Source organism: Phalacrocorax aristotelis, chromosome Z, assembly GCF_949628215.1.
Source record: "Phalacrocorax aristotelis chromosome Z, bGulAri2.1, whole genome shotgun sequence".
NCBI classification, from domain to species: Eukaryota; Metazoa; Chordata; class Aves; order Suliformes; family Phalacrocoracidae; genus Phalacrocorax; species Phalacrocorax aristotelis.
In genome coordinates this window covers 58935011-58949806 of record NC_134311.1, presented here as the reverse complement: position 1 = coordinate 58949806, position 14796 = coordinate 58935011, and the positions used below count along the sequence as shown (strand labels likewise).

General features: G+C 37.0%; 1 protein-coding gene across 2 annotated transcripts in view; it reads right to left on the bottom strand.

Moving 5' to 3' along the window:
* The window catches only part of ADAMTS6 (ADAM metallopeptidase with thrombospondin type 1 motif 6), a 163345-nt gene that overhangs the window by 10011 nt on the left and 138538 nt on the right, over positions 1-14796 (bottom strand). For both annotated transcript variants that reach the window (XM_075078308.1, XM_075078309.1), the window contains exons 21-23: positions 14170-14299; positions 10422-10626; positions 1202-1378 (exon numbers count right to left, since the gene is read on the bottom strand). In XM_075078308.1, the coding sequence (XP_074934409.1) occupies positions 1202-1378; positions 10422-10626; positions 14170-14299 (512 nt within the window). The remainder of the gene's footprint in view (positions 1-1201; positions 1379-10421; positions 10627-14169; positions 14300-14796) is intronic.

The window sequence follows — 14796 nt, the reverse complement described above, 5'->3', positions numbered from 1 at the left end:
TAAAAGAACTTGGACTCAATTTTTAAATATAAAACTAAATAACAGGAAAGCAATCAGGAACAGTACACATGCAAAAATTTTAAAGAAGACATGCATCTGAAGAGCTTTTGTTAATACAGAAAATTGTCATGAAATAGTTTAGAATTTTTCTTTTTTGACAGTATGTGTGAGCACTTGTCTTTCAAATAAATCACAATGCAACATTGACTCCCTGAACAGTTTAGATTTGAGGTGTAAGAATAAAATTTATGCTATTTCATATATCATGTCTGACTTTAAGAGCATGTTTTCAAGAGGAATAATCACTTTAGAATAAAAGGAAAAACCAAGGAGAACAAGAATTCAAATCTAGTGGAGGACTTTTTTAAGGAAAAAGGAAACAATCTTTCAAACAAAAATACTTCACTGCTTCAAAACACTTTTTAGTTTCTATAACTAAACAGTGGTTTCAGTACAATATCAATTTAAGATAAATGCACATCCGAACAACTACCATAAAAGGAAAGCCAATTAGACTGTAATAGCACAAATGATCATCCCCTGGTTAGTTAAAATAAATGTTTTATTTTCATTAGTGGCAAATTACTCAGCAAACTTTGAAACTGAAACATCCATTTATTCTTTTAAAAACAGGCCATTAATCATAACTGAGATGCAAAAGCATACGGGAAGAAGGAAACTTGGTATATAAATTTTAGAAATACTGCATAAGGGCAGCACTATTCAGCCTGTCCTGTAACAATTAGGTTCCCTGTCTAATTCAGCATATTTAATGTGAAATTATATAGATCTCAAAGGTATTTTTTTGCAGATATATACATATGTCTTACTGAAATAGGAATTGACTTCGTATTTCCATCATGTTTCTCAAGGAAGTTAAATGCATTTTAAAAACACTAAACCTTGCAACATTGCTGTATCCCAAAATCCTCTTAAAAAAAAATGTAATAAGGACTATTTAATTATTTTAAAAATGCATACATAAACTCAGTTAGTAGAAAATAGACTGCTGTCAGTAAATCCTTTATAGTTCAGCAGTCAACTATCATTCAGAATCACATTTCAATCTGAGACAAACAGGAAACGGTTTTATTTCAGTCATGGGATCCATCTCTTACCCATTTCCAGCAACATCTTGTCCTTAGCAGGTGTTAATGTGAAGGAGATTAACAGCAATAAATACTTATATGGACTATCTTACCTGTCCCCAGTCTCCAGTAACCCAGCGAGGAGGAGGACATCGGCCTAAACTACAGCGGATGCGGACTGGCGGCTTGCTTTCCTCTTGGCATTGCGTGGCTGGAAAAGTTTTTAGAAGATCGCTGCTTTTGCACAGAACAATTCGGTGTTTGAATCCTGGGCCACACTTTGGTGTGCACTGAAAAAATATTGATATACATATAAATAATGAAAATCCCAGAAAAGTCAATAAAAGTGTCAGAAATGTTATTACAGAAAACAAAAGAATGTATTTATGGTCTTATAATTAAACTATAATAATGATTTTCCTGAGATTATAATGATACTTTTAAAATGTTTAGAAACACAAACAAGCTACTGATTATTGCTTTATTACGTTCAAGTTGTCTTTAGGTTAGGTTTAAGGAAAGCCCTTTGTTGCAAAGTAGAAAGTCTGCCACACGTAGCACTATTATGAAACAGACTTGAGTGAGCATTTCAGAAGGTAAAGTGGTGGGAGTAACTATGACTCTCTTAAGATGGGACCATAGTTACTGAGTTAAGCTGCAGAGGTCACACCTCCTCATGGTCCCACTGGATGCCCTTTGGGGTAACTAAGTTGACCTCTGCCCCAGTGTTCAGGGAGTTATAATTCATTCCTCCCTATCGACTGGCATCACCGATCTTTTCACAGTATTCACAAAGGTGAAACAGATTTATGGCAATGAGGTTACTTTGTTGCCCAGAGCCTCCAACAACGGGTAGTTGGGCCCAGTCTGACAGTGCCGGAGGATGGTGCTGTCCGGCATTTACTCACCCTTGCGTTACCTTGGCAAATGGGCAGACGGATGCGAGTATCATTTGCATCGGTGCCCATACAAACTTGTCTTACTGATTGGTGTAATGAAATGGTCACTAAAAACATCAAAGACCATGATAAACTGGTAGAAAGGAATTAAATGTGAGGGGATTGTAAGTGTGTTATACGATGATTTGTAAATGAACCGACCCTTCCTTTCTATCTACCTAGGACAAGAGCTGGACCCCCCGGAGCTACTGAGGGCGGCAAAAGCTTGTGAAAATGAGGGCGAGAGTAAGTAGGGATTAACTTGGGCTAGGTGTCATGATGCCTCACCGTTCTTGCCAAAAATGATAATTAACACTGGGCTTACCAAGGTAGAAGGGCCACCTATACTTAACCCAGAAAAGAAACATATACATAATTATATATGTTCGATAAATAGAACTCTCCATTCTTAATATGACCTTAGTACAGTCTTTCTCCACCTCACTTACAGATTGCTGAGCTACAATGAACATTTTTTTCCTCAATATGGGAAGATAAATGCTTTACTGGACTCCACAGAAACCAGACTATTCAGACAGAAATACTGTAACCTCTCCTACAATGCATGTTTTTCTCTCCTTTCCTATCTAAATATCAATTCTATTTTCACGCAGTTCTTGTTTTTTCTTCTTTTATCACTCCTCTGCTTGTTCTAACAGCAAGCAGATAATAAAACAGTAATTTGAAAAGAAGCAGGTCTGATGACCTCTGCTTTTCCTCCTCTTTCTTCATATTGGTTACCGCTGCCTTCTCCTTCCTTTTTGCTACTATTAACTGCCATTTACATCAGCACTACTGTAGAATGGGGAAGAGACACGTGCTAACAAAATTAAAACTCAAGACCTTCGCCAAATCAGTCCCCCTTTAGCATCTCATCAGGAGATTTTGCAAGCAAAGTTTTGGAATTCCCTATTGGCATGTTAACCTTTATCCCACCAGCATAGCTGCAGTATTTGGACTATGATCAGTTTTTGATAGCATAAACCTTACATACAGATTTTGCTAAACCTGTGAAGAGTGGAACTGCCTTTCATATGAAAGCAGCTCTACAGACAAAACATTATCTGGGATATAATATTATGTGGAACTGGAGCAATATTCAAGAGGTCGCACACCAAATGACTTCCACATATCCAAAACATGTCAGCATATAACTGGGGAAGAAAGAAAAAAACCTAAGATCCATTTTCAAAAAATTACTTGAGTGATCCAAACTTTACTGTTGTATGCCTAATTCTGATGGATCCCTGCCTAACCTAAAGAAATTTTAAAACGGTTCCACAGTACTATGTAAGGTATCAATATTCCCTATACATATGTAAAGTTGTATATATATATACACACACATATCAAAACAAGATCTTTAAGAAAATCTCTCAGTGGCAGCCACCTAAACTAGTCAATACAGAATGGATAGGTTTATCCCAAATCTTATCTCCACTTAGATTTATGATCTTAAATTGGGCTGAAAAGAGATGGGTCCTCCATTTGGAGTTTATAATCCAAAACTGCAAAATGGGTATATAATCACTTCCCTTAAAATTTAACCTTTTCTTTCCTAATCTATTCTATCCTTTCCTATCAAGGTGCTGCCTCCTTATCTACAGTAGGTTCAGTGTTCAGAATTCTGATACAGAACAGCCAGGTTCAATCATCCTCATACTGGAGGGCTTTAACCTCAAATCTTGTGCACCCTAAGTACCTGCCTACTAGAAAACTATGGGAATAAGGGAAGCAAGAGAAGAAATATCTCTGTCTCTTTGGCTGAACTGCAAAAAGAATGCTAATGCTAAAATGAGACCAAAAAAGATAGACAATAAATATGTGAGGTCTTCAGCATAATGATCAAACCTCCTCAGTTCTGGTCCAAATTCCATGGAACGTTGCATGTATTTTCTTCCACAAAAAATTTCATGTAAATGTATGACTTTTAAGCAGGAACTAGAAGTGTCCCTTCCTAGCTGAGTGCTTAAAAATCACTTGTGCTCAACCTTTTTCTCAGTCACTGAGCATTCTGTCAGAAACAAACTGAAAATAGACAAGGTTGAAAGGACCTTGTCAAAAATGTCAAACCCGAATGTGTCTATGCTGTTTCATAATCTCTAGAATGTGTTAGCAAATAAGCAAGACTATGAGGATGAAAATTTTGAGTTTAGGTGCATCCATTTTCTAGTCCTGCTTGAAGATACATTCTTTTATCTATGTATAAGCTGCCATCTGAGAAAAATCTGCTTTCAGCTACTGGTACCAGAAGAAAAAAATCTCCCTTAAAAAAACCCGCTTTTTTTGAGTCATAGTCAAAATTCCAGTAAAGAAGATGGACTACACCCTGTCCCCAGAAATGAAAATGGAGTAAGGAAATAGGTTGCCTACAATAATACTGAATCACCCAAAATAAAAACTATTAGTAGAATTAATAAAAATTTATGTCTCCAAAGCAAATGCAAGACAAAATACCCAGACAAACAAAAACAGGAAAAAGTGTCTTCCATTACTAAATACTTCTAGAATTTTTGACTCACTCAGTGGAAGTCATGACTAATGGTAATGTGAATGCAAAGTAAATGTGCTTGTCTGATAAGGCTCTTCTCAAGAAATTCTTAGATTGTTTTTTTGCTGGTTTATTTTATTATCTGGAAAAATATAAAAGAAGTAACTTACAGTGGGCAGAATAGTTCAGTCAAAGCTCAACTATTGCAAAGCGGGAAAATTTTCATGGCAAAACTGACATTACCGAGAATGACTACATTCCAACTCAGCAAGACATTGTTAGCTTTAATGACTATTTGATAAAAGCACTTTTATATTCTCCTAAGGAATTCATTTAATCTCTGTGTTTACAAAATGTTTTTGTTTCTCCAACCAAAAGGATACAGAACTTCTTGTTAATTACCACTGACGACTAAAAAGTGTAATTGTATTGATGCTCAACAAGTGCATTAGCATATAAAAGAGTTCTAAAATTATTTAATTTGTATCACATATTGCTTGTTTTGAGTATGAAATCAGAGCTTTAGAGCTTGCATTCCAGAGAAAAGTAGCAAGGTTTGCCATTGGTTTCAATGGAAGCAGTATTCAACGCTTCACTTTTTGAGTTCCTTCATTTTAATTTTCATGCTTCTGTCAGAAATCATATAAATACATATAAAAAATGTTTATATGTATATTACTACAGGGATTTTAATACATTATATTTCTGAGACCACTGAACAGAAAAAAATGGCTATTTTTCTCATTATATTAAAACTATCATCTTGTGAAGTCTAGGAAGGGTTTAAGAACGGGTTAGATAAATACGTCAGGAATTAGTTATATTTTGTCTTATTTTTGAAGACAAAGATGGCCTATCTGACCACTTTAAGTCTCTTTCAGTAGAGCTCCACTCATCCTGGATGATGGTTATACTACTCGCAGTGGGTTTCCTTGGTGTATAACACAGCAATAACCTATTTAATGAGTGTCATTGTCATTTGAAATATTAATTTAAGAAAATTATTAAGTAGCTAAGGGAAGATATTCTAAATCAATGGAAATAAAAATCTTGGATAATTACCATTGAGTTCCATATTTCAGACAAGATTCACACTATATTCAATCACTCTTTGGCTACTACATATGAAATGTAACATAAGATTGGCCATTTCCTAGTATACCACTTGTAGTGACACATAGTGATGTCACATCAGAAAATGAGAGGCTTCACAGCATATTTATCTAACAAAGTAATCACAGAATCACAGAATGGCAGGGGCTGGAAGGGACCTCTGGAGATCATCTTGTCCAAACTCCCTGCTTGAGCAGGCACACCTAGAGCAGGGGGCACAGGACCGCGTCCAGGTGGGGTTTGAATATCTCCGGGGAAGGAGACTCCACACCCTCCCTGGGCAGCCTGTGCCACTGCTCTGTCACCCTCACAGGAAAGCCCTGCTCTATAGCCTTGGTGTCAATTTACACTATTGGTTCTAGGGTAAATTGAATAAGATTCTGGGCAAAAGAACTACAGTTTCTCCTTCATCTTTTCGTGGGAGACAACTGAAGCTTGAGATCCGATTGCCACATTGTTAATGTGATATTAAATTAACATTGCTATAGTCACAAAATATCTAATCCACTTTAAAGTATTCCACAATCTTTGATATTATACTAAAAATAACTGACCTAGACAAGAAGCATGAGAGATGGTATTATTTCTAGCTAAAAACAGACAAAGCTAGTGACAAGCAAATGTAGACAACCTACTAGCTATGTATCTTGTTCTTTTAAATGGCAGTGCAAAAGAATGGATTGGTTCAAAATAGTATTAGGCAACTAGAATATAGAAGAACATGGACACCTGCTACCAGCCAGCTGGAATCAGTTTCTTCTCACTTGCCTGAGTAACATATTTTTAAGGATTCAAGCTGCAAACGTGTTGAAGTAACCTGTTTGCCATGCTACACCAGGCAAAATTCATACCAGGAAGAAGCTGGGACTTTTTCACAGTCCTGATTAAACACCATCACAATCAGAAGCTTAGCAGAGCATAGATCTTTAGATTAGATTTTGTTCAAAATTATAACACACTTCTGCTGTATAAAAGGGTGGATATGAAGGCCTTAAAAAGCTGTTCAACCTTCTTAATGAGTGTGGCAATGTTGATCGCTCTAAGGATGATGGATTTGTGAGAAATGTCTTGAGGAGGTAGCTAAAGGGCAATAGTATAGAGAAAACATGTATCTATGGCTTTGTAACTTGTCACACGGATACTATTATTTTTTAGTACTGAGATGATGTCTAGATACTCCAATCGGAAATAAAATACTGTGATAATGGATGCAAAGAGCTTACAAACCATCAATGCCACAGATGCAATATGATAAAGTCTTCAACTGAACATCCCCTCCCACTCATCCATTCTTTCCTTCTCACTCCTTTCCCTTCTGCTCTAAGTCAGATTCATTTTCAAAGGGCTGGAATACACTGTACCTTTTCAAGTAGGGACAAGGACCATTTAGTACCTTTTCTGCCTTGGTTTTGGTGCCCCACTTCTTCGTGTGAAATGCTGGCTAACGGTGGGGTAAAAAAATATTGTTCTGCGTGTAGAACACCACACACTTTAAGATTCACTGTGCCATTTCTAGGTTTCTTAAGGTCCTGATCTACACTGAGAAAAGTTGCTGAAAGAAACTACTTTTCTACAGGTTTCAGGATACAAAGCTGACAGCTTTTTATAGAACTGATTCAAAAAAATATCCATTATCTTAAACTGAATAAAACTAGAGACAGATTGAGGTATAGTCTGGGAATGACTTATCTGTTTTATGACAGTGGATTATTAACAAAATCTCATACAAATAACGGGAGATTCAGAATATAAGCAAAAGCATCTGTCTGATAAATTAATGAAAACAGAAAAATTTCAGAAGTTCACACTGTATTTTAGTGAGCTTTTATATAAAAGAAAAATCTTCTGAAGTAGCATTTCAATCATTAATTCATCACAGAACAAAACCAGTTGAACAGGACAGCAAATTGACACATTTTTCTTTTGTTCAAAGAAAAATAACAAGTACAAGAATAACAATAATAATAATAATAATTTAAAAACTGTCTACAGAAGTAGTTTCTTCAGCTAAGAAGAACAGACGGAGATTATACAAGCGTGAAATTCAGACAGTAAGGAGATGAAAAATAGCTTCTATGGCAGCTCACAGCACTGTAATTTAACATGCAAATATTACTACTTAAGCACTGACATAATGCTTAGATTATTATTAACCAATAGTGGATGGAGTCTCTATCCTTGGAGATACTAAAAAGCTGTCTGGACATGGTCCTGGGTAACTGGCTCTAGGTGACCCTGCTTTAGCAGGGGGCGTTGGACCAGATGACCTCTAGAGGTCCTTTCCAACCTCAACTGTTCCATGATTCAGTGAACTGTACTACCTGTATTAACAAATTAGGGTAAGAGCTGTTCTGTACCACTTCTATGGGTGCTCAGAGTGATGCTAGTAGGCACCCTTCTTTATGCTTTGAATTCCCAGAGATTGTAACAACTTTTGGATCTAAAGGTGTCTGTGGATAGAAGAGATCTGTGCAACTACAGGCACATCGACCTTCTTTATACTATCCAGTGATTTATCATTTACTTTGAAAGAAAGACTATTTAAAGGCAAACAAGTACACAGAGAACGGGATACAATGAATCATGAGTACATCATGGGTAGATCATTCCAGTGTATTCTGATAGTGTCATTTCATTTTGGAAGGGGGGTGACAACTGGGTAAAGTTTAAGATTTGAGAGATGATATCTGCAAAGACCTTCTAGGATCAGTCATAGGACTGATCTCATTCATATTTCTTTCCACTCTGCTTAATGATGTTCATATAAAAGTAGTTTCAGATATTCAGTGTTTCTCAAATTACTGAAACTAGCAGATAGCACAGGTAACTGACTGACCTTGATGCTGCAGAGGTATGCTCTACAGAAAGAACTGGACAACCATGAAGACACTAATAATTGAAGTGAATTTTGGCAGTATGACATGCAAGAGCATGCATTTCCAAGAAATCAAACAACCCCAAACTAAAAAAATACAAAAAAACAAGAAATGAAAAAAGGAGGATAAAGATTTGGACATAGTAACAGGGTGTAAGATGACTTTATGTAATCAATATGTATCAACTGTGGAACAGAAGAAGCTTATTTATGGTACACTGATACACTGTAGGTTATGGATATTTTCAGTAAAGGCAGGAAACAAAAGAACTAGGCCTGTGTGTAAACTCCTCTGGGATAATGCATATATTTAAATCTAGTCATCCATTCTGAAAAATACTTCAAACTGAAACATGAAAGCAGGATGTGATCAAGATTAATTAATTTCTGATTAATAATAGCTGGAAAGGAAGAAGGGGTGTTTCAGATAACAAAAGCAAACAGGTATAAACTGGTGTGCTAGTTTTGGCTGAGAAGGGGTTAATTCTCCTCACTGTGGGGGTCGGCTACCTTTCCAGCTTCCCAAGCTCTGCCGAGTGGTGGGGGGGGGGGCTGGGAGGGGCAGGGCCACGGTGGGGGCAGCTGACCCCGACTGGCCAATGGCAGGTTCATTCCCTACCATGTGACACCATGGCCAGTATATTGAGGGGGGGGCAGTTGGTGGCTCGGGGGCGGCGTTGGTTGGCGGGCGGTGAGCGGCTGCAGCGCCTGCGGTTTGTTTCAGTGGTTCGTTCCCTTCCCCTCTCCCCCAGGGTTTTGCGCCTCTCGTTGTTCTCTTCCATTGCATTTCTGTTGTTGTTTCTTTTAATTTTAATTATTAAACTGTTCTTATCCCAACCCATGAGCGTTACCCTCCTGATTCTCTCCCCCATCTACTGGTGGAGGAGTGAGCGAGCGGCTGTGTGGGGCTGAGCTGCCGCTAAACCACGACAACTGGCATGGAACTAGAACGTTAGAACACTTCTTGCAATTCAAAGATGGAAGTTCAGGAGTAGTTTTCCAAGAAGCAGTGGGACAAACCCCCAAATTAACTCATTTAAAAACATAGTTTTATCAATTTATGAAAGCAATTTTATGATACAGCTGCATTTGACAGCAAGGACACAGACATGGAAACTCAGGAAATCATAACTTACAAGTACTGCAAAAGGTACTTTGAGATAAAAACTGGGGTAAGATGGGAGTCCAGGAGAGCAAGGATCTGAAAAAGTATACCAACATTTTTGCACTCTGAATTCTATGTGATGCAGTCCCATTCAGATGTATCTGCCTTACCTTTCAGCTGCACTGGTTCGCATTCTTCAAATTTAATACTTGAATCAGTAGAAGGTATAGCATACGCTTGGCTTATACTATAACAGATATCACCATACTTAACGAGAGATGTTCTTTCTTTAATCAAGAGAATACCAACTTTGAGGTCTGCCTCTTGAGGCATGTTGCTAAGAAAGGTGGTGCTTTACATCAGCATGGTTTCTTCAGAAAAAAAAAAAAAAGCTGTTTATTCTGGCTTCTGATATTGTAAACCCACCATCTCTACTGTCCAGCTATTTGCCTTTTCAAAAAACAATGGAATTGCTTCTTTCTTTAAGACAATCATCTCATACCAAATGTCTATTCAAGGTTTTTTTTTGTTTCACTGCAGTTTTTTTACTACTTTACTATTCTAGTTTGTAGTTCACTATTTTTCTACTACAATTAATAGAAAGGGGTCGTAATTGTTGGACAAAACAACAGAACTAACAACACAGAAAGGAAGAAAACAGAAAAATCTGCTTCGGTACTGATCTATTTGGTTTTGGATTTCTTATTAATCCTTTACTTAGCAGGCAGGAAGAGAAAATGTACTAATAAGCAGTGGTCAGAGTTCTCATCTCCGCTATTACCAATGAGATAACGCAGCAAAATTTCCTTACTTCTGACCAGTCCAAAGCGACCCACTGTGGCGGACAGGACTGATTGTTACAGGGCTCTTTTTCAATAGGCCGGTGTGTTAAACAGTTGGTATTGTCCAGTGTCTCCTCCTCAGAAGGTCCAATCTTTCTGATACACAGAACCGTTCGTGAACGCACTCCTCCATCACAGGTCTTACTGCATTCTGACCAATCCCCTATAAACCACCTGGACAGAAAAAGTTAGGAGACTCAGTTAATGCATTTCAGATAATTGTACAAACCCAGAATCCAAATAGTTTAAATTACTAAACCTAAATCATTGTTAACAATACGTGTATTCACAGTGAAATAAAGTAGAAACTTAAGGGTTTTTTTGCTCAACATTTTAATTTATGCCTCGCTGCAATTGTATCTTCCAATAGTAATAATAATAGTACTTCATATTTTTCTAGAGCAGCAATTTCCAGCCTAGGCTACAGTAGTTAGAAAGGAGTGTGGAGCCTGACAAAAACTGCAGCTACTTAAGTAGATCTGTACTGGACTTGCCTGAAATTATTTCTCTGAAAGTGGTCTGCAACTGGAAATGCTTGGGAACCACTGCTGTAGGTTACAGCACAAGTTAAAAGCCAACATGGTTGGGATGGTTGCCTCTCTGGTATCATTAAAATAGAATAATTTTATCTCAAAATTGGTCTTTCTGAGAGTTAATTCTCATCTGATTATGAAACATTTCTAAACTTTTTGTTATAAAAGGCTATACTGAAATGCAAAATATTCTTATTATACATGTTTACACTAGTAAAACATGAATTCATCACATTAAAAAATTACCTCAAGAAATATTTTTAAAAATTAAAGCACTGCACGATAGCTACTAGAGGGAACTTCTGAGTTTGTATGTACATAGTAAAAGTCAGGAGTTGTACAGTATATTTAGATTACTTCATGCTACCACAGAGACTAAAGCAGCTGTTAATCTGGCTGTAATGTTTGGTTGTTTTTGTTTTTTATTCTACTGATGAATGGTTAATGCAGCTCAATTCACTGGAAATATCTCTTCACATTGTTGAGCACATTTGTTCTTCAATATTTCATTCGTTGATTAGATACACTCGGCTGAATCATCCTTGCAAAGAATAAAGGTGAAGTCTAGTATGCTATCACATGTTGCCAACATGTCAAAAATGCTGGGCATGTCGGTCAGCGTGGATGTTCCTGGAAGTACATGTGGAGCTGCCTCATAAGATTTGTAATTTTCTGAAGCCTCTGTCAAAAAAAAGTGCTGCTGTCCTGTCTTGTGTTACAGAATGTGTGAAATATGCTAATATGAACCTAGGTCAATGCAGAGATGTGAACAATATGCCATAGTCTGTCATTAATTTCCCAGCAAAAGAGACTTAATTCATGATTCTTCACCACCAAACTTATGCTTCTGCCACGGTAGGGAGAACTAAAAGCTCTTCAGGACTTTGAAGAGGCTGAAGTGTTAATTTTTAGTTGGTACTACAATTTGCTCCAATGCATTCTCAGGTACCTTTTGTGTTTATACTGTATGACAAGACAGTACTATTCATAATTCATAGAACCCTGAGAGTTACCTGTGTCATGTGTTGAAATCTGGAACTTTAAGAGTTACTTATTGTAATAACGAACAAAATATTGTAAACAAACATAGTCTTTGCTGCTGTTCAGAGACATCAAGTATAATGTAACTGGCATTCAGTTAGAGACAGTAACATTTTCATGGCTTTTGGTATACATCAGAGGAAAAGCAGAATTGTGTTAATTAAAAAAGGAAATATTTGGCCACTCTGTGCAAAGAGTAAGGTTTATGGGGTGATAAACCTTCCATCCAAAAGGGTCAAAATTCTCTGGGTAACTATCTGTTATTCGAACAGCCTTCTTCTAGACTGCTTACAGGATGAGGAATCAAGAACCCTTCCTTAGGAGTTTGGCACTTTGTATTCACCCTGTGGGGAACATCAGAACAGAGACAAATGTGGGCTAAACTGCTCTGACATATTCAAGCAGATGCTGATTAATACATACTACCCACTTTCGGAATCTCGATGACTTGAGTTTCATCACGTTCATCAACATCCCTGCTGTACTGGTTGGAGAATCCAGAAGTGTCTTGCTTTGTGGGTTGGGTTTTTTCCCTTGTTTTTGTTTTTTAAATAATGTCAGTGCAAAAAATAAAAATTAACTAGTTTGGAATACTATGTTGACAACACTTTCTGAAGTGCTAATTTGTTAATAGTTAAGCCACACAAAGGAAGGGATAGGAATGTGTTTGGTAAAAAGGAACTGACCAAATGTCACCACTTCCCAAGGTCTGTTCTCAGGTACATGGTGTGAGAGTTTAGTTAGTGCACTTACAGCCATGCTAAAGAGTGTTATCCAAACCGAATCCGAGAGCATATCCTTGCAGGGCAAACATATATTTACACATAGACTGTGGGGACAATGATTTAGACCTACGTTAGATGTGTTTGTGAGACAGCAGATTCACATTCAAACACACTCAAGGAGACAACAGTGTAATGGCTTCATTTCTGTTTATGTCAAATGACTACAGTACATCACACAGGGGGAATAAGTGTAGAAGACATTGCTCTGCCATCCTGCAACCAGTCACCACACCAGGGAAGCAGCTGATACGCTAGGAAGAAACCAGTCTGATGAAGACCTGTTGGGATTTTAATGCATTATAGTGTTGCTCTATTCTCCCAGTGTCTTTCACGCTACAATTTCACAGTTTCTAAGAGATACTTAAAAGACCCTACAGTATTTCTTTATTGTGCAATACATCTATTGTGTAATTTAATCAGCATTAATGATCTTCTTGTCCATTTAAAACATAGCTACGGATTATCACCAAACTTAAATTAAAGCTTGTGAATCAATAAACTCTTCTATCTCTTCTGTTGACTCCACAAGTTTTATTTGTCTCAAAACATAAGGAGCTGTTGTACATACGCCAAAATTATTTTCTAGTGCAAAATATCACAACTGTTTCTAAAACACCTTGTGTAGTAAGATTAAGCTGTGCTATAAGTCCTTGCCAAATGTCATTTTTGAACAAATGTTCTGCTGTGTTTTTAATTACCTTTTCAATATATAGCATACAGCTATCTTTAAAAATAAAACTAAAGAGACGTAACCAAGTAGTCACCTAATCCTGAAGGCACACAGCATTACTGTACAACACTGAGTATCTTGGAAAGAAAGTTGTTTGACAAAACCATTATCAGTAAATTGTTTGTCTACTAAGCAGTTTCTATTTTGCCATTTCTCATATGAACACTTAAACCTAAATTTTAATATAAGATACTTAAAAATATGGCAAACACTTATTAGGTAATGTAAATATCTATGGCGAAGTTAGGCTTAGCTCAAGATTCTTCTGTCGTTGTTGCTTTAAGAATGGTGCCCGATTCTACTCTGAGCACTATTCACCACATCTGACACGCCCTAAGAATCTGCTTTGCTAGTATCTTTTTACTTAAAATGTCTAAGCTGTTTTGTGTAGTTTAAACACCACTGTTCCTCAGTCAAATCAGGCCTCCTCTATGTCTAAGTATATATTTTCCTCAACTGATTTCAGAGGAAGAAACCATCACCAAGAAACCAAAACCAAATATCTTGTTTGATAAGTTAGGGCCCTAATACCAGATCAGAATTTTATACGCATTTGGTCAACAGGATTTATTATAGACTACAGAGACTTTTCTCTCTATGCAAAACATCTGAGTGACTAATGACTTACTCAGGTGGGCAAGGCTCAGTGTTGCAGGCTCTTTGGTTTTCTGGAGGCTTACTGTCAGGGTCACAGTAACTGTTTTGTACAATGGAGTTGTCGTCCAACCTTTTACACACCACCTCTTGTTTCTGCACACCTTTCGGATAAAATGAAACACCATTAATTAATCATTCTTGCTCTTCTTGTTCAGTAAAAGTGTATTTCACCAATTGATTATTAATCCTAACATCCACTTTAATTGGCTGAATATTGCAGGGGTGTGAATTCCAACTGACTGAATGCCCCCTGACCACAATAAACCTTTCATTTTCCTTCAATTTCAGGCCACCCCACTGAGCGAGGATTTTTAAATTGCTGTTGTTTTCTAAAACAAAGGAATATATTTATAGATCTACTAACAGATTGTTTTTATTTGTATATTGCACAAATCCATTTTCTGTCTACCCTCCACTCCTAGTAAAATACACTACAATTTCCAAAGAAAACATCACCAAATAGAATGTGGTCACACTTCGATGCAGGATTATTGTTTATGTGCTCCGGTTTAAAGTAAACCAGAAATACTGGGAAAGAATGTTGCATTTTTATACATGTCATCCTGTAAACATTTTCTTCATTAAAATAATAGAAGTA